This window comes from Mustelus asterias, chromosome 17, assembly GCF_964213995.1.
Source record: "Mustelus asterias chromosome 17, sMusAst1.hap1.1, whole genome shotgun sequence".
In the NCBI taxonomy this organism is placed as follows: Eukaryota; Metazoa; Chordata; class Chondrichthyes; order Carcharhiniformes; family Triakidae; genus Mustelus; species Mustelus asterias.
The window spans coordinates 76995945-77022831 of NC_135817.1; the positions used below are offsets into that span (position 1 = coordinate 76995945).

The 26887-nt window shown below is 45.8% G+C and overlaps 2 protein-coding genes across 3 annotated transcripts in view; one reads left to right on the plus strand and one right to left on the minus strand.

The window, feature by feature from the left end:
* zbtb21 (zinc finger and BTB domain containing 21) overlaps positions 1–3395 on the minus strand; it is a 41110-nt gene extending 37715 nt beyond the window's left edge. The window contains exon 1 of one of the 2 annotated variants that reach the window (XM_078233017.1): positions 3264–3395. Coding sequence is in view for 1 of the 2 variants with exons in the window: in XM_078233016.1 (XP_078089142.1) it covers positions 3264–3386 (123 nt within the window). In the remaining variant the exon portion in view is untranslated. The remainder of the gene's footprint in view (positions 1–3263) is intronic. The other variant, XM_078233016.1, reaches the window with a different exon arrangement.
* Positions 3396–8226: 4831 nt separating this feature from the next.
* Positions 8227–26887, plus strand: part of LOC144506204 (uncharacterized) — a 56515-nt gene continuing 37854 nt past the window's right edge. The window contains exons 1-2 of the mRNA XM_078232066.1: positions 8227–8520; positions 21840–22049. Coding sequence (XP_078088192.1) covers positions 8379–8520; positions 21840–22049 — 352 coding nt within the window. The 5' untranslated portion in view covers positions 8227–8378. The remainder of the gene's footprint in view (positions 8521–21839; positions 22050–26887) is intronic.

The window sequence follows — 26887 nt, forward strand, 5'->3', positions numbered from 1 at the left end:
GTCCCTACTTTTATACTCTATCCACTTGCAATCATAGAATCCCTGTAATGCAGAAGGCCCTTCAGCCCATCGAATCTACACTGACTCTCCAAAAGAGCATTACCCAGGTCCATCCCCTTGCCCAATCCCCATAACCCTGCATATTTACCATGGCCAATCCACATAACCTACACACCTTTGGATACTAAAGGGTAATTTAGCATGGCCAATCCACCCAACTTATAAATCTTTGGACTGTGGGAGGAAACAGGGAGAACATGCTAACTCCACCCAGACAGTCACCTAAGGTCAGAATCGAACCTGGGCAACACAGTGGCTAGCACTGCTGCCTCACAGCACCAGGGACACAGGTTCAATTCCCGCTTGGGTCACTATCTGTGCGGAGTCTGCATGTTCTCCCCGTGTCTGCATGGGTTTCCTCCGGGTGCTCCGCTTTCCTCCCACAGTCCGAAAGATGTGCAGGTTAGGTGGATTGGCCATACTAAATTGCCCCTTACTGTCAGGGGGATTAGCAGGATAAATCCATGGGGTTGCGGGGATAAGGCCTGGTGGGATTGTTGTCAGTGCAGGCTTGATGGGCCAAACGGCCTCCTTCTGCACTGTAGAAAAACTAAAAAACTTAATTTGCCTTCCTAATTACTTGCTGTACCTACATGCTTGTGATTCATGTAGGACACCCAGAGCCCTCCGCAATGCAACATTCTGAACTCTTTCCATTTAAACAATATTCTGCTTTTATATTTTTTCTGCCAAAACAGACCTCACATTTTCCCATTTTATGCTCCACTTGCCAAATTTTTATACTGTAAGTCATGTGGCAATAACAAAATAAACTTCCTAAATTTACAGATTCTTGAGGCTGGAAAGACACTTTTTAAAAAGTGGATCTTCTCAGCTCTGTCTGTTTTCTTACATGCATAGAATCATACAATCCCTACAGTGCAGGAGGCGGCCATTTGGCCCATCAAGTCTGTACCAACCACAATCCCACCCAGGCCCAATTCCCGTAGCCCTCATTTACCCTGCTAATCCCCCTTATACCACGGTCAATTTAGCATGGCCAATCAACCTAGCCCGCACATCTATGGTCTGTGGGAGGAAACCCACGCAGACCATAGGGAGAATGTGACCCGAGGCCGGAATTGAATCAGGGTCCCTGGCGCTGTGAGGCAGCAGTGCTAACCACCGTGCCGCCCTTACAGTGTAGTGTGAGGCCAGTTTTTAACATCCCAAATAGAACTGGTTAACCAGGCTCAAGGTCAATGAATTAGAATACTTGCTTGAATAAAACAGGGGAGCTGACTGACCATTTGGATATAATCAATACAGAACATATGCTAATTTTAATTCAATTTGCTTTAAAAACATGGATAATCGCAACAGGCGCCATTTCAGTTTCCCTTATGAACTAACAAAAACTGGTGATGTCAAATCTGGTAACATGCTTTTCAAATGCCAGATTTCTTTGCTTGCTCAGCTAGAGACTGAACTTGCAATACGATATAAAGGGGGAACCCAAGGTGCATTTCCAAATAGCTTTAAAAAAAACTGCCAACTCTTCTCAGTCATCCCACTGGAATTGAACTTGATACCAATACCGTGGGTTTTTGCACAAAGCTTCCATTCCCAGGTTGCCTCGACTAACCGTTGGCCTACTTTCAGATTTTTTCACTAACAAGTTGTTGTCAACTATGGTCAATTACCAAAAACCCAGATGATAACATCTCCGTGTGGGTGACAGGAGGGAGTTGGAAAGTCTGTATTGGCCTGCTTTGTGCAATAAAATGCTATTATAGCCGTGGTGCATAAACTACACAATAAATTTCCCACAATCACTGCTACACTTTGCTTTGTAATGCAAGGCAGCAATCATTTGTGACAATTCTAATTAGGTGATGGGATAGGCTTGGGACAGTATCCCTGTAAATGTATAAATAATAGTGGTCAACGCATACAAGAGTTATTTATTAATTCTTCCACAATCCAGAAAAAGAGTACAAATTATTAGAACCATAGAATCCCTACTAATCAGGTGGAGGCAATTCAGCCTATCAAATCTACATACTCTCTGAAAAAGCATCTTACCCAAGCCTACAGTAATCAAATACAGAATGATTAAATGAAATATTATGATATCCAAACAATGTACATGAAGTTTCCAGTTACATTTTACGTAGGAATTTGATGCTTCTGTTTTAAATACATCTAAAACACATTAAAAGAAAAAAAATAAGAAAAGCATTAGGATCTCACTGCAGAGTTTTAAGTTTCATATCCAAGGCTAACTCCCAATTTGATTATTGTCACATGTATTGGGATAGTGAAAAATATTGTTCCTTGCACGCTAATGCAGTCAAACATACCATTCAGAGTACATCGGGGAGAAGGACAGGGTTCAGAATGTAGTATTGTAGTTACAGATATGGTGAAGAGAAATATGACAGCAGGGAAGTAGACGCCCTTCAAAGCTGCAAAAGAGCTTATATCTAAGGCAATTGGAAACTGGATTTAATTTGCAAAAGTTCAAACTCACGAACACGTTCTGAAAATCTCAAATGCAATTTGGCGGGGGGGGGGCAGATTCCAAAAGGGAATGCGGTTTGGTGGGCACATCCTTGCCAATGATACATTTTAAACCAAAATGTTACAGAAGGATTTGTCCGAGTTATGTAACTGACGAGATTGTTGAGACGCAATTCGGAATTTAGTCAATATAATACAGGGAATCATAAGAAAAAAAAAGCAGCGTTTATAACAACTAAATGAACAGAAACAATAAAAAGCAACTCCAGCTCAGCTGCGCGCACACACACACTTCCCAGCCCACGTGGTGCAAATGAATGACGCGTGCGCAGTGTCGACAGGGCACCACACGGCCAACGCGCATGCGCCTGGACGTCAGGGGCCGGCCCGCAACGCGTGCGCAGTGCCGACAATCCGAGTGACGGCCAGCGCGCATATCCTTGCTGGACGTCAGGGCCGCCCAGTAACGCATGCGCATTGTCGACAATCCGAGCGACAGCCGGCCGGCCGGCCCGCCGCGCATGCGTGCGGACGTCAGGGCCGCCTGGTGACGCATGCGCCGAGCCGCGAGCTATAACCGCCGTCGCTGAGGGGAGGAGGGGAGAAAACCGCCTCGGAGTTACGTCAGGACAGGCCGCTTTTTTTTGTATAAATCTATCTCGCTATCCCCTCACACACATACACACAGCAGTCTGAGAACTTCCGGTCCCTCGCATTGCACTGGCGGTTAATTCACACACCTTGTTGACGGGCGCCTCCACTTTGGCCGTCGAATGCCCGCTTCCGGTGATTATATTTTTGGCTTTAGAATTTGGTGCCGCGCGCCGCCGCAGTGATTCCATCCATCTTGAATTTGACGTCATCCCACACTCGGGATGAGGTCATTCCATGCAGCGCTCGTCACGCACGCTGTCTCTTGATTGGCCCAGGCTGCGCACTGGGAGGGCGGGACCAAGGCGTCACTGCTGCTCCTGTCTGTCAATCAGAGCCTGGGCGCCGCCCCCGCCGTTCCGCCACCCTTAAAGGCAAACACCCATGATATATTTTCCATCCATGGACACAAATACAATTCCTCTCCTTTTTTTGATTGATTTCTAGCGCTCGCCTTTGCGGTGAGCAGAGAGCAACATCTCGGCTGAACTTAGACCATCTCAACCGGGCCGGCAGTGGAGTGCTGCAATTCACTCCCCCCGCCCCCCAGTTCCCTGAGCTAGTGAGGGGAGAAATACCACCCAAGGTTTCATCTTGTTGATTTCTGTCCTGTGATCACTCCCTCTCTCTATAACCCAGCCCACACTCATTTACAGGGATGAGGAAACGCTGGGGCTTGGCTATGATGTACGAATAGCTCAATCGCCAAGAAACATCAGTGCCTCAATTTGCAGTTCTGAACATTACTGCTTGAGCGAGGTTCTCTTGGTGGAGTGGCTGAAAGTTGTGGGGTTGTAGTTTGCTCAAAGTCAGCACAGGAAGAGGCAAAACGTTACCTGAGTTCAGGGGTAGGAAAGAAGGCGCGAGGGGAAAGTGACATAAGGAACAGAAGCAGGTGTAGGTTGGCCACCTGAGTCTGCTGCATAATTCATGAAGGTCACATCTGAACTGATTGTGGCTTTAATTCTACTTTCCAGTCTACAACCATCTCCCCATGCCCCCCCTTACTCCCTTGTTGATGGAAAAATTCTGTCCAACTCAGCCTTGAATACATTCAGTGACACTGCCTTCTGTGGAACAAAATTGTAAAGACAAACAGCCCTCTCCAAGAAGAAATTCCTCCTTATCTCTGCCTGAAATGGGAGACCCCTTATTTTGAAACCGTGCCCCTCGTTCTGGATTCCTCCACAAAGGGAAAATCCTCTCCGCACCCGCTGTGTCAAGTCTCCTCAGCATCTTTTATGTTTCAATAAGATCACCACTCGCTCTTCTAAACTCAATAAATACCACCCAACCTGCTCAACGATTCCTCTTAAGACACCTCCTTAATCTGAGGGATCAACTCAGAACCTTCTCTGAAATGCTTTCAATCCAAATATTTCTGTCCTTAAATAAGGAGACCAAAACTGTTGACCAGTACTACAAGTGTAATCTCACCAGTGTCCTGTACAGTTGTGTGGATATATATATATACTTGAATATATTAAATAGGTTAGGATAGGAAGATTAATAATGGCAAAAACTTTAGTTCTTAACATTCTAACTTTTGTCAATACATAGCTAATTTATAACACCAGTGTTATGTATAAAATGTTATCACATTTGCAAATGTATGACCCATTAACAAATCAACAAATATGCACAATAAATATAATCCTATAACTTACCTGAAGAGACAACTGTGCAATACCAGTAGTCTATCTCCTGATGTCAAAAGATATTTGATGAGCAACGTATGCCTGCTGACATCACACTAAGCAAACTGACTTAATTACTTAAAATGGCCACCTGTTAATTTAATGAGAAGTTAAGGTCAGGTCAACAGTTATCTTCGATAGTGAAAGCAGAACTGGGGAGGGAGAAGAACATTTGCAAGCCTTGAGCAAGATTAGAGGTGAGAAGAATTTCCTCAGTCCACAAAAACAAATGTAGTGGATTGTGGCTAAAACGTCATTAACTTTGGGTTAGTTGACATTGTTAAAAAACAGAATTGGAGTAATACCTGTTGAGAATGATGTTCTAGGTTTATAGAGACATTAACAGACCCGTTTGATTAAAATGGAGGTTAGGAAGAGAGAAGAGATAGCCTCATAACATTGTGTAGGGATGTGTAGGTTAGAGGGATTAGCGGGTAAATATGTGGGGGTAGGGCCTGGGTGGGATTGTGGTCGGTGCAGACTCGATGGGCTGAATGGCCTCCTTCTGCACTGTAGGGTTTCTATGATTTCTATGAACATTCAAGGCTATGGGTCAAGTGCTGGTAAATGGGATTAGATGGAAGGTTAGGTGTTTCCCGCATGCAGACTTGATGGGCCAAAGGGCCTCTTCTGCATTGTATGATCCTAAGATTCTAAGAGAAGCTGTGGGAAAAAACCATGACTGAGATAGAATTAAATAGATTGTGGATCAAATAGCTGAATGGCCACAATGCTACCTTTTCCTTCCAGTTTTTATCTTTTAAGCTGAGGTGGCAGTGGGATCATGGCTTGAAGAAGTTCTGATTGTTGGTTTGATCATATTGATAATTTTAGTAACCAGTTATTAATGCCACTGCCATTAGAGTATCAAAAGTAAGTCTTCCACCAGAGACACATGCTAATTGTCACCTGCACTACTTGTCTGTGATGAGTTCACACAATAAAAACCAAAGATCAACTCTTGTACTCCTTGCTATGTATGTCTCTGCTTGATGAATCTTTTAAATGTAATGATACTTCTTCTGTTTATGAAGGTGAGGGTTAAGATTCCTGCTCCTCTAATAAAAACATCTGTTTGATTTTGATTTGATTTGATTTATTATTGTCACGTATTAACATAGTGAAAAGTATTGTTTTTTGCGTGCTATACAGACAAAATATATCGTTCATAGAGAAGGAAACGAGAGAGTGCAGAATGTAGTGTTACAGTCATAGCTAGAGTATAGAGAAAGGTCAACTTAATGCAAGGTAAGTCCATTCAAAGACAGCAGCAGGGAAGAAGCTGTTCTTGAGTCGGTTGGTACGTGACCTCAGACTTTTGTATCTTTTTCCCGATGGCAGAAGATGGAAGAGAGAATGTCCGGGGTGCATGGAGTCCTTAATTATGCGGCTGCTTTGCCAAGGTGGCGGAAAGTGTAGACAGAGTCAATGGATGGGAGGCTGGTTTGCGTGATGGATTGGGCTACATTCACGACCTTTTGTAGTTCCTTGCGGTCTTGGGCAGAGCAGGAGCCATACCAAGCTGTAATACAACCAGAAAGAATGCTTTCTATGGTGCATCTGTAAAATTTGGTGAGAGTCGTAGCTGACATGCCAAATTTCCTTAGTCTTCTGAGAAAGTAGCGGCGTTGGTGGGCTTTCTTATCTATAGTGTCGGCTACTATAGTGGGGGGACCAGGACAGGTGATCTGGACACCATACAGTGAAAAGTATTGTTTCTTGTGCGCCATACAGACAAAGCATACCATTCATAGAGAAGGAAACGAGAGAGTTTCAATTGCATCAGTAGAATACCTGCTAAAATGCAGTGCATCAAATTCCTGAGGGTTTTAGACCGAGGGTAGAAACTGTGCCTTCTGCCAGAAACATTGAGAACCAAAGGACACCTATTTAAAGTAATTGGCAAAAGAACTAATGCCGACTTGAGTGGTTAGGATCTGAAATGAACTGCCTGAGACTGTGGTGAAGGCAGATTTAGCCATGGCAGTTGAAGAGAAAAACATTGCGAAGCTCCAGGGTAAAGATGGGGAAGTGGGACTCCCACTCCTGCTGAGAACTGAGTTCCTCTTGCTGAGTGTTGACATGGGCATGATGGGCCGAATGGCATCCTCTATATTAAAATGAGGATAATAGAGCAGGGAAAATGGTCCCGTCAGCCATCTAGATTCCACTCTAGAATTCCCTCTCTAAATTACAAGGTTGTGGTCACCCCCCTCCGGTGCCTTATTTTGGCTCAGTTTCTGCTCTCCTTGCACCTCTGTGAAGATCTTTACTTGAAAAAGATGCTCATTAATGCAAGTTGTTGTTACGGAATAAATTAGAGTCTTTGTTTTTCATCTCTCTTAAACCATATAAGAATGGAATAAGGACTTGAAGTTCATAGTGCCCAGTCACAAGTTCAGGATGTCTCAAAGCACTCCACAGCCAATGAAGTACTTTAGAAGAGTTGCCATTGATGTCATTTAGGGAATGTGACAGGTAAAGTGTGGACAGCCACCTCCCACATATAGCTATGTGACAAGCAAAAGATCTGTTCTTTAGTGATTTTGTTTGAGCATAAATATTGGCCAGGACACCAGAGATGATTCCCTCAGTAAGTGCCATGGCATCCTTCACACCCATCTGAGAGAGAGCAAAAGGGACATCAGTTTATAGCTCGTCAGGATGACACCATCTCTGACAGTGCAGCACTTCCCTCAGTACTGCCTGGAGTCTCAGCCTCGAGTTTTGTGCTCAAGTTCTGAAGTGGGGCTGAGGCAAGGGGGCTTGCTACCCACCATAAGTAAGAAAGAGAGACTCCCAGTTATATAGTACCTTTTGTGACCTCAGAACATCCAAAAATGTTTCATAGCCAATTGGGTCCAAAGATGTGCAGGTTAGGTGGATTGGCCATGCTAGATTGCCCCTTTGTGTGTAGGTTAAGTAAATTAGCCGCGGTAAATGCATGATATTACAGGGATCGTCAGTCATAGGGTGAAAGTTTGGGACAGGACCATGCAAAGGTCCATTGACCACGGGCAGGACTTTCCAGTCTTGGGCAAGCGCGGCTGGAAAATCCCAGCCATAGAATTCTGCAGCACAGAAAAGTCCCTTTGGCCCATTGAGTCTATACCAACAACAACTACCGTTAAAATCATGCTAACCCGCACAATTAGGCATCCATGGGATAGAGCGGTGTGTGGGCCTGGTTAAGATGCCCTTTTGGAGAAGAGTAGGTGCAGACTCGATGGGCTGAATGGCCTGCACTGTAGGGATTACATGGATTTTAAGGTACTCTTTTTTTTAAGTCTTGCCAGTATTATAACGTAGCATACTGTAGCTGTGCTCATTACTTTTGGCTGAAGGAACAATGGTCACAAACAGGAAGTGCTGTGCAACAAATGCAAAATCCTCTGCTGTAAACAACAGTGACAAAAGAAAGCAGTGGATAGATAGATAAGCTTATGTCGCGCACACACACACGCACAACTCCTCACAGACAGACACATTTCACCAAATGCCTGGAGCATGAGAGAAATTATCCTGTACATCTTGATGACATTTTGCGGCACAGTGTGGAATGTGCAACCTTGGTTAACGCAAACTGCCAAGATTCCCACTGAGGAGGAGAACTGTACTGAGACAAATGGGCAGCAGCCAGCTCGAGAAGGTAAACCCTGTTCCTCAGATATCAGAGATTGTAATATTTGGTAAACCCCTCTGAACAAATTTAAATAAGCATTATTTTTAGTCTTGTAAGCATCACCTAAAGTCGAGCAACTGCTTGATCAGGTTTAAGTCCGTGTGCTGAATTCCCTTAATGTAGTATGTTAATGATTTTGATCTAAGCGCTAGAGATCAAAAAATTGATTTCTAAAGAGGAAAAGAATTGGAATGACAATTCACAAGCCATACTGCTAATAATAAGATGATTAGGCAACTTGAACCAGCTTTAGTTACAGTGCCTATAAACCTTTGAAGTATTATAAACATTTTACGATCATAGAGATAATCCTTACTACTTCCAGTAACACTCATCTCAATCCAACTCCGCATTTTCATGACGAACAGTCATCCAGACTCAAAACGTTGGCGCTATCCTCTCCGCACGGATGTGGTCAGATCTGCTGAGACTTTCCAGCGTTTTTGTGTTTCAGATTGCAGCATCCACAGTACCAAAGAACCATAGAATCCCTACAGTGCAGAAAGAGGCTATTCGGCCCATCGAGTCTGCATTCCACATTTCCCTACAATTTCTCACTGTGCCTTTTTAAAAAAAATTTTCACCCATCAATGTTCAAATTGTCAAAAGCGCCCTGGGTTTTCACAACTGCCTCACTCCATTTTGTGCCCTCTTGTTCTGTCACCAGATGCTGGCTGTGGGGCGACATGGTGGCACAGTGGTTAGCACTGCTGCCTCACAGCACCAGCGACCTGGGTTCGATTCCCAACTTGGGTCACCGTCTGTGTGGAGTCTGCACGTTCTCCCCATGTCTGTGTGGGTTTCCTCCGGGTGCTCTGGTTTCCTCCCACAGCCCGAAAGACGTGCTGGTTAGGTGCATTGGCCACGCTAAATTCTCCCTCAGTGTACCCGAACAGGCACCGAAGTGTGGTGACTCGGGGATTTTCACAGTAACTTCATTGCAGTGTTAATGTAAGCCTACTTGTGACTAATAAATAGAAACTTTAAACTTAAAAAATATTGATAAACTACCAAATTTTATCTGCTCTAGCCATTATATTGATGCTCCTTGAATAAAGGCAAAATACTGCGGATACTGGAATCTGAAACTAAAGACAAAAATTGCTGGAGAAACCCAGCAAATCTGACAGCATCTGTGGAGCGAAGATAGAGACCTGGGTCATCCTGACTCAAAACTTTGTCTTTATTTTCTCTGCACAGATGCTCTTTGAATGTCTGGTTTCAAGGAAACCATATTTTCATTTAAATAAAGAGCACTATCTGAACTTGGAAATGACTTGCAGCGTACAAATCTTTGAAAAATATCAGGAATAGCAAATATCTGGCACAGTGGTCATCCCTGATGCCTCACAGCGTCAGGGATCTAGGTTCGATTCCAGCCTTGGGTGATTGTGTGGAGTTTGCACGTTCTCTCTCTGTCAGCGTGGGTTTCCTCCGGGTACTCCAGTTTCCTCCCACAGTCCAAAGATCTGCAGGTTAGGTAGATTGGCCATGCTAAATTGCCCCTTAGTGTACAAAGAGGTGCAGGTTAGGGGAATTACCCATGGTAAATGCACAAGGTTACGGGGATATGGAGAGTCAGTGCAACTCGATGGGTCGAATGGTCTCCTTGTGCACTTATGGTTAAAGTATTTTGGCACATTCTGTGGTTTTGAAAGGCATTATATAAATGGCGGCACGGTAGCACAGTGGTTAGCACTGCTGCTTCACAGCTCCAGGGTCCCAGGTTCGATTCCCGGCTCGGGTCACTGTCTGTGTGGAGTTTGCACATTCTCCTCATGTCTGCGTGGGTTTTCTCTGGGTGCTCCGGTTTCCTCCCACAGTCCAAAGATGTGCGGGTTAGGTTGATTGGCCAGGTTAAAAATTGCCCCTTAAGAGTCCTGGGATGCGTAGGTTAGAGGGATTAGCGGGTAAATATGTGGGGGTAGGGCCTGGGTGGGATTGTGGTCGGTGCAGATTCGATGGGCCGAATGGCCTCCTTCTGCACTGTAGGGTTTCTATGATTCTATGAAATGCTAGCCTTGTTTTGATCTCCTGGGGTACCCAGATAAAGATCCAGGTGAATTAGGGAAAGCACATTTGGAGAATTGAAACAAGGAATTTCCAAGATTTATCAACCTGTTCCTCGTAGTCAATTTTCTGAACTACTGTCTTTATTGTAACAGATTACTTGAGAAAGACCTTGAGGTATTTGCTTTTCCCGTTAATCTTTTGCTGCCTGACATTCAGTTCTTTAACCTGGGCTGTAGTGTTAGCAAGGTAAGCATTCAACAATAAGGAAACAGACATCAAGGTGTATCAGCTGTGGGTGATGTTTGACCTGCAGAACAACAGCATCACATGACAGGTAAACCAACGTGTTTATCAATGGGTTCCTGGGGAATAAGGTAGGGATTGGATATAAGAGAATTCCAAACACATGTTTTGTTGCTGTCTCACTGCAGGGCAGGGCAGAGTGACTCCAATTCTGACATTGGCTTCATTGGTGATTTAAATGATTAAATTAAATCTTTTGTCTTTTCGGTAATAAATGCATCCACATTATCAGACACTGATACAGGAAACTAATGGCCTCCCAAAACATCCCCCTTTTATATCTGTTTTGCAGCTAAGCAATTCCCAAGTAACCAATTCAAAGCTGGACAGTTTGTTACTGTGACTGGTCTCTGTCTTGGACAGAGAATTGCTATTGTGTACAGTTTTGGTCTCCTTATTTAAGAAAGGATGCAATGGAGGCGGTTCAGAGGAGGTTTACTAGTTTGATACCTGGATTGAGTGGGTTGTCTTATGAGGAAAGGTTAGACAGGCTGGGCTTGTTTCTACTGGAGTTTAGAAGATTAAGGCATGACTTGATTGAAGTATTTAAGGTCCTGAATGGTCTTGGCAAGGTGGAAAGGGTGTATCCGCCCATTAATGAGTCCAGATCAGGGGAGCATTGTTTTAAAATTAGCAGTCACCCTTTTTTAAGTTTATTTATTAGTGTCACATGTAGGCTTACATTAACACTGCAATGAAGTTACTGTGAAAATCTCCTAGCCACAACACTCCGGCGTGGGTACGCTGAGGGGGAGTTTTCGCACAGCCAATGCCCCTAGCTAGCACGTCTTTTGGACTGTGGGAGGAAACCGGAGCACCCGGAGGAAACCTATGCAGACACGGGGAGAACGTGCAGACTCCGCACAGAGAGTGACCCAAGCCGGGAATTGAACCCGGGTCCCTGGCGCTCAGAGGCAGCAGTGCTAACCACTGTGACACCGTTTTAGGGTAGAGATGAGAAATCCTTTCTCTCAGAAGGATGTGTGACTTTGGAACTCTGCCTCAGAAGGCCTTGGAAGCGGGATCATTGAATATTTTTAAGGCTGAGGTAAATAGAAGCTTGTTAGGCAAAGGAATCAATGGTTATTAGGAGTAGATGGGAATATGGAATTCGCAACAAACACCAGCCATGTTATCAAATGGCAGAGCAGGCTCGAGGGGCTGAATGGCCTACTTCTCCTATTTTGTATATTCATAGGCTACAATGATCATACAGTTAGTTATATTCTCACATCACAACATCTTAAACTTTGTCACATGGTGAATTGATTTAATGAGTGGTGATAGTTCTAATGTGGTCAACTGTGCCAGCTTTAATCTGCATTCATGATAAGAAATAATTTGTGTTCGTATAATGCCTTGTGATATGTCTCTGAAATGTCCCATATAGAATAAATTTCCTTGAAGACTGGTCGCTATTCTTACAGTGAGCTAAAATGACCAGTTACTGTATTTTCCTTCCCTCGATTTTTAGAAATTCATTCATGGGATGTGGGTATCACTGGTAAGACTAGCATTCACTGCCCAACCATGAGAAGGTGGTGCCGAGCATTCTCCTTGAACTGCGGCAGTCCATATGGTGTAGGTACATCCATAGTGCTGCTGAAGAGGGAGTTACAGGATTTTGCTCTGGTGACAGTGAAGGAACAGTGATAATTTTCAAGCCAGAGCCATGCCCGACTTAGAGGGGCACTTGCAGGTGATGGTGTTCCAATGCATTGCTGCCTTTCTCCTTCTAGGTGGTAGATGTCACAGGTTTGGTACATGCTATTAAAGAAGCAGGCACACACTGCTGCCACTGTATGTTGGTAGTGGAAGGCGTAAATCATAGAACCCCTACAGTACAGGAGGAGGCTATGTGGCCCATTGAACCTGTACCAACAATAATCCTAACCCTAACCCTAGCCCAGGCCCTATTGCTGTAACCCTACGTATTTACCCTGCTAATCCACCTGACACTAAGTGGAAATTTAACATGGCAAATTTAACATGGCAAATCCACCCAACCCGCACATCTTTGGACTGTGGGAGGAAACCGGAGCATCTGGAGGAAACCCACGCAGACATGGGGAGAACGTGCAGACTCCACACAGCGAGTCACCCAAGGCCAGAATCGAACCGGGGATGGCGGGACTGATGTATGAGGAAAGATTGACTGGGTTAGGATTGTTTTCGCTGGAGTTCAAACGAATGAGGAGGGGTACTCAGAGAGACTTATAGAATTCTAACAGGACTAGACAGGGTAGATGCAGGAAGGATGTTCCCGATGGTGGGGGAGTCCAGAATCAGGGGTCACAGTCTGAGGATTCGGGGTAGACCATTTAGGACAGAGGTGAAGAAACATTTCTTCAACCAAAGAGTGGTGAGCCTGTGAAATTTATTACCACAGGAAGTAGTTGATGCCAAAACATTGAATGCATTCAAGAGGCGGCTGGATATAGCATTAGGGGCGAATGGGATCAAATGTTATGGGGAGAAAGCAGGATTAGGCTATTGAGTTGGACGATTGGCCATGATCGTAATGAATGGTGGAGCAGGCTCGAAGGGCCAAATGGCCTCCTCCTGCCCCTATCTTCTATGTTTCTAACCCGGGTCTCTGGTGCTGTGTGGCAGCAGTGACAACCACTGTACCACAGTGCCACCCTAATGTTTTACCTTGTGGATGGGGTACCAATCAAGTGGGCTACTGTGTCCTGAATGGTCTCAACAGGTCTGATGGCATCTGTGGAGAGAAAATGTAGCCAACGTTTTGAGTCTGGATGACAAAGCTCTGATGAAGGATCATCCAGTATTGAAACATTGGCTCTATTCTCTCTCCTTACAGATGCTGTCTGACCTGCTGAGATTTTCCAACATTTTCTGTTTTTGTTTCAGCTTCCCACAGTAGTTTGCCATTGTCCTGAAGGGTGTTGTTGGAGCTGTTCTCATTGTAGATCGTGGAAAGGTTTTAGAGAATCGGTTTGCTGCAGAATTGCCAGCTTTTGACCCACTTTTGTAGCCACAATATTTATATGGCTGGTCCAATTAAGGTTTTGGTCAATCCTCCAGAAGGTTGCTAAATGGGGGAATTCAAAATGGTAATGTTGTTGAAGGTCAAGGGGAAGTGCTTATATCTTCTATTCTTGGTGATGGCCATTACCTGATATTTGTGTGTTGCGAGTGCTAATTGCCACGTAGTCTCCAATCTGACAAAGTCATGTGCTCACTCTACTTGCTTTTCTGTCTGGCAATTGAGCATGAACTGTAGATAACTCTCTACGCATACAGAGCTTCAGGGACCTCCCTTACCCACCAGGGGATGGAAAACTGTGAGATGTGGCAAATATCTCCTGCTTCCAACCTGGACCCTACAAGTTCGTTGTCATTGTCACCCATCACTGACAAAGCAGAACGAAAATTGAATTGAATATTGAATGTATTCAAGAGGCAGCTGGATATAGCACTCGGGGCAAATCAAAGGTTATGGGGAAAAAGTAGGATTAGGCTATTGAGTTGGATGATCAGCCATGATTGTGATGAATGGCAGAGCAGGCTCGAAGGGCCAAATGGCTTCCTGCCGCTCCTATCTTCTCTGTTTCAATGTTTTTAAAATGGAAAACGTGAGAAATATTCAGAAGGTCTAGCAGTATCTGTGGACGGAGTAACAGAAGTAACCACTGAGGTCCTTAATCAGAACTGACAAAAGTTAGAAATGGAATAGGTTTGGTACAAGTGGAAGAGCACAAGGAAAAGTCCAGTATAGATGGAGGACAAGAGAGATTACTCCATTCTGAGGTTGTTCTTGTAGCTTCTGCAGGTGGTAATTGAAGAAGTCCTTACTGAAGTGCAGGCACCTCATACACCTTATACATTGTTTCTCACTGAGGTTCAAGTGATAGAATTGCTCCCTGAACACTCCAGATGGATACCCTAAGAGCCCTTCACCCTTTCTTCCCCTTCCCTCTTCCACTCACTCGTCTTCTATATATCATTCTCCAAGTCATGCTGCAATCCCAGAGGAATCCTTGAAGGTGGCGTCACAGGTGGAGAAGGTGGTGAAGAAGGCATATGCCATGCTTGCCTTCATAGGACGGGGCATAGAGTATAAAAGTTGGGGTCTGATGTTGCAGTTGTATAGAACGTTGGTTCGGCCGCATTTGGAACACTGCGCCCAGTTCTGGTCACCACACTACCAGAAGGACGTGGAGGCTTTAGAGAGAGTGCAGAGGAGGTTTACCAGGATGTTGCCTGGTATGGAAGGGCTTAGTTATGAGGAGAGATTGGGTAAACTGGGGTTGTTCTCACTGGAAAGACGGAGGATGAGGGGTGACCTAATAGAGGTGTATAAAATTATGAAAGGCATAGATAGGGTGAACGGTGGGAAGCTTTTTCCCAGGTCGGTGGTGACGTTCATGAGGAGTCATAGGTTCAAGGTGAGGGGGGGGAGGTTTAACACGGATATCAGAAGGACGTATTTTACACAGAGGGTGGTGGGGGCCTGGAATGCGCTGCCGGGAAAGGTGGTGGAGGCGGACACACTGGGAACGTTTAAGACTTATCTAGATAGCCACATGAACGGAGTGGGAATGGAGGGATACAACAGAATGGTCTAGTTTGGACCAGGGAGCGGCGTGGGCTTGGAGGGCCGAAGGGCCTGTTCCTGTGCTGTATTGTTCTTTGTTCTTTGTTGTTCTTTGAATGCTAACTAGACACCCATGTCTGAAAGTGTTTGGTTTGTGCAGGGGTCTTGAAGTCAGCAAAAAGTCCTTCAGCCGCTCCTTCAGACCAGTCCTGTCAATTTTGTAACCTTAACCATAGCAAACACCAAAACACATGGAGAATCGAAGCTACAGGTTAGGTGGATTGGCCATGCCAAATTTCCCCTTAATGACCAAAGACGTGTAGGATGGAGGGATTAGCCATGGTAAATGTGTGGGGTTACGGAGATAGGACAGGGGAGAGGGTCTGGGTAAGATACTCTGTCAGCGAGTTGATACACACTCGATGGGTCAATTGGCCTCCTTCTGCACTTAGGGATTTAAAAAAATTCAATTCATGGGACATGGGCGTCGCTGGCTGGCCAGCATTTATTGCCCATCCCTAGTTTCCCTTGAGAAGGTGGTGGTGAGCTGCCTTCTTGAATCGCTGCAGTCCATGTTCTGTCAGTTGACCCACAATGCCGTTAGGGAGGGAATTCCAGGATTTTGATCCAGCGACTGCGAAAGATTCTATGGATTCTATGCACTGTAGGGATTCTATGAAACAGACAGGAGAAATAAACTAGCAACTAACCCATACCTGAATGATGATCCTCTTAAAATGGTGCTGGTGGGCACCCGACCCACTGCTGAACATGTGTGCAAGCTGTGCTAGATTACGAGAGGACATTGGCTCGTGTGTTCAGCTCAAAATGACCCCATTTGTGCTGCTTGCTGATCAGCCAGCTCAACATGTTTCTGGCAGATATTGGAGAATACCAATGTCCTCAACAATAGGGCGCCGATCATGGCTCACCTCACGTGTGCGTGTGTGTGTGTAGATGTGAGTGCGCGTGTGAGTGCACGTGTGAATGCGCGTGTGAGTGTGTGGACGAGTGTGTGGGCGAGTGTGTGTGCATGTGTGTATATGTATGAGTGAGTGGAGTGTGTGTGAGTGAGTGTATGTGTATATGTGCGAGTGTGTGTGGCGTGTGTGTGTGTGTGTGTGTGTGTGTCGCGTGTGTGCATATACACACAGCTCACAGATCATCTCAGAGCCCCAAGGGCACTTGTAGTGCCCTACAAACTGACTCAAGTTATCCCAATTTTTCACCCTTTAGGTTTTAAACTGCTGTCAATAATTCAATTAAAATAGAAGAATTAATGTCTCCATTAAAATAACAGATAGAAGAATGCCAAAGACATGTGCTAAGTGCTCATCTGCTGTAAATTTCTCAACTTTCAATCCTGTCAAAGATTTTTTAATCATCAAAATAGATCCATTAAACATTGATCATTTATAAATCAAGTTAAAGTGCAACAATAACAACTTGTAGTTAGATAGCGCCTTTAACTATGTAAATTGCCCCAAGGTGCTTCACAAATATGTTATTAGACAAAACCTGACACTGAGCCACATCAGGAGATATTAGGACAGGTGGTCAAAAGTCTGGTCAAAGGGATCGTTTATGAGAAGCATCTTAAAGGCGGAAAGAGACAGGTTTGCAGAAACACAGGGCTAAATCTTACCAAAAAGTGACAGTGTTGGTTCTGGCAAGAAAACCAACGTCTTTCTCTCCAGATCTTATGACACTCTGCCAAAATAAATAGGGGCGTCGTGTTTTGCCCCCGCAGTCATCAGCCCCTTCTCTCCCCCAATCCACAATCTGAGCCAGCAACCACCCTCCACCATCCTCCCCATCCCCCAATGGCCATCCCTGGCACGCCCAGCTTCCCTGTCTGCTCCCAAACACCACCACATATAAATAAATCTCGCCCCTCCCAATGAGGCTCCCATTGGGGCCTGCCCCTTGGCACAGATCGGCACTGCCAGGTTGGTGCCAACCTGGCAGTCCCAACCTGTGCTGGGGCATTGCCTGAACACTGTCTGGCCACGCCCTCTCCCCTGGAGGCTATATTGTGCCCATTATGAGCGTGAACCGGGTGACATTGTTGGCAAGGGGTGGGGAAGATCCACAATCGCATTCTCATTGGTGAGAACTGTGACTTCTAGATCTTGAGCCCCCGCCGGCATTTACATGGGCAGTGGTTGCGGACTCAGTGGCACAGTGGTTAGCGCTTCTGCCTCACAGCACCAGCCTCGGGTCACGGTCTGTGTGGAGTTTGCACATTCTCCCCGTGTCTGCGTGGGTTTCCTCCCACACTACAAAGATGTGTGCGGATTAGGTGGATTGGCCGCGCTAAATTGCCCTAGTGTCAGGGGATTAGTGGGGTAAATACGTGGGGTTACGGGGATAGGGCCTGGGTGGGATTGTTGTCAGTGCAGATTCGATGGGCCGAATGGCCTCCTTCTGCACTGCAGGGATTCTATGAAGAAGATCGCCCCCATTGACGTGAAGCTGAACATTCTGGAGAGGGATTTTACAGCTTCATCGAATGAGACCGGAAATCCCCGCCTGAGGTCAATGGACATTTCCTTTGTCTGCCCCTCATAGAATCCTACAGTACAGTAGGAGGCCATTCGGCCTATCAACTCTGCACCGACCACAATTCCACCCAAGCCCTATCCTCGCCCCTATCCCGCTCCGATTCCATGGCGAGCGAGGCAATAGAATTCCCGCGTCTGTTCTCAAGTAGAATGGACGACTGTTCCTGTCGGGACTTCACAATAGATTAAAATCTTACTGATTATTAATGTCACTCCTCACAGTTTCCTGTTGAAGTCAACTGGCTCTAATACTGATGATATAGGGTGGGTACAGGGAAGGTTTAACAGAATGGTACCAAGGATGAGGGCTTCAATTCTGTGGAGAGATTGGGTTTGTTCTGAGAGCAGAGAAGTGTGAATAGAGTTTCTGAAACTTATGAAGGACTTTGAGACAGAACGTTAGGGCAAGCAGTTTTTACTGACAAGAGATGGGGTTGTAAGCAGTGGACCAAGAGTTAAGATAAATGACAAAACAGCTGGAGAGGAGATGAAACCTTTATTTACACAGCAGGTTGTTGTGATGTAGAATGCACTGTCTGAAACGGTGGTGGAAGTCGATTAAAGTAAATATTTTCAAAATGGGAATTCGGTACACTTGAAGAGCAAAGTGTTTACAAGGTTCCAGGTCAAGAGCAGGGAGCAGGTAAAGAGCAGTCCAAAGATGTACAGGTTAGATGAATTAGCTATGGTAAATGCGTGGGGTTTTGGGGATAGGGTGGAGGGGAGGCATTGATAAAACGCTCCTTTCGAGAGTTGATGCAGACTCAATGGGCTGAATGGCCTCCTTCTGCACTGTAGGGATGCCATGGTTCTATGGATTTGAGCTAATTGAATAACTCTTGCGATGAACTGACACACACACAATGGACATCCTCCCCTCTGTAAAATTCTGTGAAAAGTAATCAACTCTTGGCTGATGTATTTTGGTGAACTCAGCCCTTTAGTAATAACATTTACAGTATTTCAAGGTAATGTACTGCAAGTGTTGTTCTGATGCAGTCATTGTTTATTTATTAGTGTCACAAGTAGGCTTACATTAACACTGCAATGAAGTTACTGTGAAAATCCCCTAGTCGCTACACTCCGGCGCCTGTTCAGGTACACCAAAGGAGAATTTAGCATGGCCAATGCACCTAGCCAGCACACCTTTGGACTGTGGGAGGAAACTGGAGCACCCAGAGGAAACCTATGCAGACACGGGGAGAACGTGCAGACTCCGCGAAGTCAGTGACCCAAGGCGGGAATCAAAGCTGGGTCCCTGGCACTGTGAGGCAGCAGTACTAACCACTGTGTCACGTGCCGCATTGGAATCACAACGTGCGTCAGTGCGTTGGGTGAGTGTGGCTGGAATATCCCGCCCATGTAACTTGAAATTACGACTTGGGTACAGCCCATTTCACCCAAACACTCCCTCTTAATATTTCCCCTCAGTGAATTCTGATTCCAATCTGATGTGCTTCCTCCGTTACCATATCCCCTTATTTCCATTTGCTCCAACTACCGAATGAATCTATTCTTAACTGTTGACTTAGAATCATTACGGTACAGGAGGAGGCCATGCAACTCATTGAGCTTGTGCTGGAATGCTCTCTGCTTCAATCACTGATTCTGGTAGCTTCATAACACAGTAAGAAGTCTCACAACACCAGGTTAAAGTCCAACAGGTTTATTTGGCAACACAAGCTTTCGGAGTCTCAGGCTCCTTCTTCAGGTGAGTAGGAGTTGTGTTCACAAACAGGGCATATACAGACACAAACTCAATTTACAAGATAATGGTTGGAATGCGAGTCTTTACAGGTAATCAAGTCTTAAAGGTACAGACAATGTGAGTGGAGAGAGGGTCAAGCACAGGTTAAAGAGGTGTGTATTGTCTCCAGCCAGGCCAGTTAGTGAGATTTTGCAAGCCCAGGCAAGTCGTGGAGGTTACAGATAGTGTGATATGAACCCAAGATCCCGGTTGAGGCCATCCTCATGTGTGCGGAACTTGGCTATCAGTTTCTGCTCAGCGATTCTGCGTTGTCATGTGTCGTGAAGGCCACCTTGGAGAATGCTTACCCGAAGATCAGAGGCTGAATGCCCATGACTGCTGAAGTGTTCCCCGACTGAAAGGGAACACTCCTGCCTGGTGATTGTTGAGCGGTGTTCATTCATCCGTTGTCGTAGCGTCTGCATGGTTTCCCCAATGTACCATGCCTCGGGACATCCTTTCTTGCAGCGTATCAGGTAGACAACGTTGGCCGAGTCACAAGAGTATGTACCATGTACCTGGTGGATGGTGTTCTCACGTGAGATGATGACATCCGTGTCGATGATCCGGCACGTCTTGCAGAGGTTGCTGTGGCAGGGTTGTGTGGTGTCGTGGTCAATGTTCTACTGAAGGCTGGGTAGTTTGCTGTGGACAATGTTCTGTTTGAGATTGTGCGGTTGTTTGAAGGCAAGAAGTGGGGGGGTGGGGATGGCATGTAAAGGCTCGCATTCCAACCATTATCTTGTAAATTGAGTTTGTGTCTGTATATGCCCTGTTTGTGAACACAACTCCCCACTCACCTGAAGAAGGAGCCTGAGGCTCCGAAAGCTTGTGCTGCCAAATAAACCTGTTGGACTTTAACCTGGTGTTGTGAGACTTCTTACTGTGCCCACCCCAGTCCAACGCCAGCATCTCCACATCATAGCTTCGTAACACTCAGTCAAAAATGTTGGGGGCGATTCTCCCATCCCGCTGCGCTAATTTCGTCCGGGAGAATTGCGTGTCGGTCAATTCGTGGGATCCCTACAGGCGATTGCGCCGTGCTTGATTCTCCCAGGCCCAGATTTCCGGCGGCATCAACACGGTGCTGAAAATCGGCTGGGAGGCGAGGTTAGTAGTTAAATAGTATTTCACATACTATTTATATGTTATTAGTGGGCCCGGGACTGAATACAGTACGAGTAGCATCTCCAACCCTGTCAGGAGTATTTCACTCCAGCAGGGTTCAGACTGGCACCCTACATTCATGGAATTAGCGGAATGACCCTGCTGGAATGAAGGGGGGAAATCGGGGCCCCCCAGAGGGTCGGGTGGCGGGGGTGGTGCCCCCTAGGATGGGCACCCAGGCAGTGCCAGCCTGTGCCCCCTGGAACTGCCCAAGGAGCAAAGTGCCCATGCCCAGGGTGCACCTTGGCACTGCCCATCAGCGATTGGGGCGGGCTGTGGGAAGGTGGTCAGCCGGGGGTCTCTGCCTGGGGGGTGGGGGTATGCGGGGGCGGGGTGGGGGGGGGGTGAGGTCTGGCAGGCATGGGTCTGCCAGGAGTGGGGGGTGGTGGTTTACCTGCGTGGACATCATCACTGCTAGGGGGCGGGGGGGTGGGTGCCTGGAGTTCAGGGCCGTCCGGGATGGAGAGGGGAGGTCAAGACTGACCTGGGAATGATTGGGTGCCACGATCGAGCTGAGGGATTTGGGGGGGCAGCACTGGGGGGATCCCGGGCTAGCCAGCGATTGAGCTGGCCAGAAAACAAGAAGGCTGACAGTTCGGGGCCACTGCGCGTGCGTAGAGTTCCGCTGGTTCCAACTTCTCCAGTGTGAATAGGCCCCGCTCCCTGAAATTTAATGATATTCACACTGGTGACCCCTGCATTGCCCAGGGTGTGGGAGATTCTAGTCTGAACACCCACTGAAAAAAACAGCGTGAATTACTCCAGTTTTCCTGCAAATTCGACACTTAGAACTTTTTTGGGAGAATTCCGGCCATTACCTTCAGCTCCTCGTCCTAAATTATGCAAGCACCACGAGAAAACAAATATTCCAGGAAAGTATTTGTTCTCTATCAGGTACCTAACATGCTTTCTTTCCCCATTTGTTTTGCAGCCCTTCAGAATGTCAGCATTTTCTCAATGGACTCAGGGAATTGTGTTAATCACTTCCCCATCAGCGTGTTCCAGATTGGCAGTGAAGAAACAGAACAAGAATTATCCTCGGAGTACCAAGTGGAGTGCAAAGTGGAAAGTCACTGCCAGGGATTGAAACTATGCTGTACAAATGGTACATTCCTCCAAAGTGCCCCATTTCAGGATGAAGGTGTGTGAGCTCTCAAGTACTCAAGCCACGTGCAAAAAAAACCTGAAGCATTCCACTATATATAACTTTTTTCTCTTCTTGGGAATTTACTTCGTACGTGACGGGGCAGCATGGTGGCATAGAGGTTCGCACTGCTGCCTCACACCCCCAGGGACCCGGGTCCGATTCCAGCCTTGGGTGACTGACTGTGTGGAGTCTGCACGTTCTCCCCGTGTGTGTGTGTGTGTGCGGGTTTCCTCTGGGTGCTCCAATTTCTTCCCAAAGTCCCAAGGTGTAGGTTAGATGGAGTAGCCTTAGGAAAATGTGTGGGATTACAGGGATAGGGTGAGGGAGAGGGCCCAGGTAAGATACTCTGTCAGAGAGTCGGTGCAGACTCGATGGGCCAAATGGCCTCCTTCTGCACTGCAGGGATTCTATGATGACAGCATGACTTGAGAGTGCAGATTTTTAAAAAAAAGTACAAATACCAGAACTTATTTGGGGTTGAATGGTGCAGCAGGATCCCTTCACTTCTTGGACCTGGGTGTGAATCCTGCCTAGGTTAAGGGCTGCACAGTGGCACAGTAACTGGCACTGTTACCTCACAGCGCCAGGGACACGGGTTCCATTCCCGGCTTGGGTCACTGTCTTTGTGGAGTCTGCACGCTCTCCCTGTGTCTGCGTGAGTTTCCTCCAGGTGGTTCGGTTTCCTCCCACAGTCCAAAGATTCCCGGCTTGGGTCACTGTCTTTGTGGAGTCTGCACGCTCTCCCTGTGTCTGCGTGAGTTTCCTCCAGGTGGTTCGGTTTCCTCCCACAGTCCAAAGATGCGTGGGCTCGGTGGATTGGCCATGCTAAATTGCCCCTTAGTGTCAGGGGGACTAGCTAAGGTAAATATGTGGGGTTATGGGGATAGGGCCTGGGTGTTCGGTGCAGACCCGATGGGCCGAATGGCCTCCTTCTGCATTATAGGGTTCTATGATGGGAATATCATGATCCTCTGTGAGGTGAACTTGGGCTGTCTCAACCTAGCTCCCAGTAGGCTCAGGCTTGCTGCCTCCAGTTTGGCATTTAATTGACAATCCACACATACTGGCGAGTGTGGAAAGTTCTGAATGGAGTGGGTGGGGGGATTTGTCACTCGAAGGCAGCCTGCATCATCAGTATTACAGCCAGTTGCAGCTGAGGTACATTGTTCGAATCGATTAGAGGGAGTTTCAGAATACACGGAATAGACACATTCTGACAAGAAAGAAACATTCTGAGGGGAGGCCCCACCATCTCTGGTTAACTAAAAGAAAATACAAGTTAGCATCAAACGTAAAGCAAAGACATTTTTACATTTCATTTATGGGATGTGAACATCACTGGCTAGGTCGGCATTTAATGCCCATCTCTAACTGGCCCTTGAGAAAATGGTGGTGAGCTGCCTTCTTGAACTGCTATAGTCCATACGGTGTAGGTACACCCACTGTGCTGCTCGGTAGGGAGTTTCAGGATTTCAATCCAGCGACGGTGAAGCAACGTTGATATATTTCCAAGTCAGGATGGTGAGTGGCTTGGAGGGGAACTTCCAGGTGGTGGTGTTCCCATCTGTCTGCTGCCCTTGTCCTTCTAGATGGTAGCGGTTGTGGGTTTGGAAGGTGCGCAAAGATAGCTGGCAGGTCAGGAGATTGGGCAGAATAAAAACACCTGCAAAGGTGGGAAATATTAGAGTACGAGAGAAAGATAGCTAGAAATATAAAGACAGACAGTAAGGGTGTCAGTAAGAAATGAGTTCACAAAGTGAGTGTTGGTTCTATAGAAAGTGATTCTGGGGAATTAATAATGGAAAATAAGGAGATGGCAGATGACTTAAACAGGTATTTTGGCCCGGTCTTCACTATAGAGGACACTACTAACATCCCAGAAACAGCTGTAATTCAGGAACTGGAAGGGAGGGAGGAACTCAGGAGAATTACAATAACCCGGCAAGAGGTACTTAACAGACTGTTAAAGCTATGGGCTAACAGATATCGGGGCCTGATGGACTTCATCCCTGGTATTAGAAAAAGTGGCTGGTGAGATAGTTGATGCATTGGTTTTAATTTTCCAAAATTCCCTGGATTCGGGAAAGTTCCATTAGATTGGAAAATAACAAATGTAACTCCTTTATTCAAAAAGGGAGGCAGACAGAACGCAGGAAACTACAGGCCAGTTAGCTTAACATCTGTTATAGGAAAACGTAAGATTCCATTTTTAAAGTTGTTATAGCACGGCACTTGGAAGAATTCAAGGCAATCAGGCAGAATCAACATGGTTTTGTGAAAGAGAAATCATGTTTAACCAATTGGGGATTATAATAAGTCTACAGAGGCGGGAGTCCTTTCACCAAAATCCCTTTATTTACAAACTCTAACAGCAGTACACAGAGAGTTAGCAGTCTATCTCCAGGGGTGTCAGAGGAACTGGCACTCCCGGTTAAATACAAGGCAAAGACTCCCTGATTGGCCCATCAATTGGATCCTTAATCAGGGAGTTCATACTACAATAGGCCAACCTCAATGGCCTGATTGAAGTCATTACAGGGATAAAGGGGAACTGGTGGATGTACTGTACTTCGATTTCCAGAAGGCCTTTGATAAGGTGCCATGGCAAAGGTTGTTGCAGAAAGTGAAAGCTTATGGTGTAGAGGGTAACATATTGACATGGATGAAGAATGGTTGATTCACAAGAAGCAGAGAGTTAAAAAGTTAAAGTTTATTTATTAGTCATAAATAGGCTTACATTAACACTTCAATACTGCAATGAAGTCACTGTGAAAATCCCCAGCGCCTGTTCGGGTACACTGAGGGAGAATTTAGCATAGCCAATGCACCTAATCAGCACATCTTTAGACTGTGGGAGGAAACCCACGCAGACCCAGGGAGAATGTGCAAACACCACTCAGAAAGTGTTCCAAGCCTGGAATTGAACACGGGTCCCTGGTGCTGTGAAGCAGCAGTGCTAACCACTGTGCCACCCCTCCCATAATGGATCTTTTTCTGGTTGACATGATGTGACTAGTAGTGTGGCACACGGATCAGTGCTGGGCCCTCAACTTTTTACAATTTATATAAATTACTTGGATGAAGTGATCCAAGGTATGATTGCTAACTTTGCTGATGATACGAAGGTAGGTAGGAAATTAAATTGTGAAGAGGACATAAGGAGGCTGTAAGCAGACATCGATCAGTACGTGAGTGGACAAAGATCTGACAAATGGAGTATAATGTGGGAAAATGTGAAATTGTCCATTTGGCAGGAAGAATCAAAAAGAAACCTCTTATTTAAATGGCGAGAGATTGCAGAGTTCTGAGGTTCAGAGGGATCTGGATGTCTTTGTGTGTGAATTGCAAAAAGCTAGCGTACAGGTATAGCAAGTAATTAGGGAAGCTAATAGAATGTTATTATTTATTGTGAGGGGAATTGAATACTAAAGTATGGAGGTTATGCTTCAGTTGTACAGGACATCTGAGTATTGTGTATAGAACTGGTCTCCTTATTTAAGGAAGGATGTAAATGCATTAGAAACAATTCAGCGAAGGTTTACCAGACTAATATCGGGAATGGACGGGCCTGTCTTATGAGGAAAGATTGGATAGACTGTACTTGTATTTGCTGAAGTTTAGAAGGGTAACAGGTGACTTGATTGAAATGTATAAGATCCTGAGGCGCCAATGCGGAGAGCGTGTAGGAGAATCTAGAGCAAAGGTCACTGTTTAAAAACAAGGGGTTGCCCATTTAAGACACAGTAAGAAGTCTCACAACACCAGGTTAAAATCCAACAGGTTTATTTGGTAGCACGAGCTTTTGGAGCACTTGGTGAGTCACTCACTTGACGAAGGAGCAGCGCTCCGAAAGCTCATGCTTACAAATAAACCTGTTGGACTTTAACCTGGCATTGTGAGACTTCTTACTGTGCCTACCCCCAGTCCAACGCCGGCATCTCCACATCATTTAAGACAGATGAGAGGAATTTTTTTCTTTGAAGGTAGCGAGACTTCGTAACTCCCATCCTCGAGAGGCAGTGGGAGCAGTCTTTGAATATTTTCAAGGCAGAGGTAGATAGAATCTTGATAAACAAGGGGGTGAAAGGTTACCCCGGGGGGTAAGTAAGAGATTACATTCAGTTAGCTCGAAGGGCCGAGTGGCCTACTCCTGTTCCTAGTTTGCATTTACTCTGCATCAGCCCACACTATACCTGAACTGCAGATGTTTGATAATAAGTATTTTACAAGGGAAAGTGTTCTATTTCACAGCAGTGATGTTTCTCATCTTGATAAGTTAAGACAAAAAATTAACAGTACCTGGAAAGGTTAACAGTGCAATATGGAAACTCCAGTGCACGGTGGAATTTACAACATGGTTTTGTGGTTCTACATGAATTTCGTTTCCTCTCTGGACGTGGGTGGTGGTAGAAAATATGTCATCCCTGTTCTCTCGAGAAGTTGACGGCTGGCCTTCTCCTCAAAAGCTGAAGTCCTTGTTTTAATGCTGTTGCATCAGACAGAGAATGCTTGAAGCTCAGCCCAACATTGATGAAAGAACAACATCTGGGCAGTGTGTGAATTGGAAGGAAACTCAGAACTGATTACATTTCCACAGTCTTGCTGCTCTTCTCACTCTTGTGGGCACACGTTGTGAGACAGAAAGGTTGGGAGGCTGTAGTGAAGTAGTACTGTCACTGGACTGGTAACCCAGAAACCCAGAGCAAGAGCTGGGGACCCAGGTTCAAATCCTGCCACAGCAGATGGTGCAATTTTAATTCAATAAAAATCTGGAATTAAAAATCTAATGATGACCACAAAACCATTGTCAATTGTTGTCAACACCCACCTGG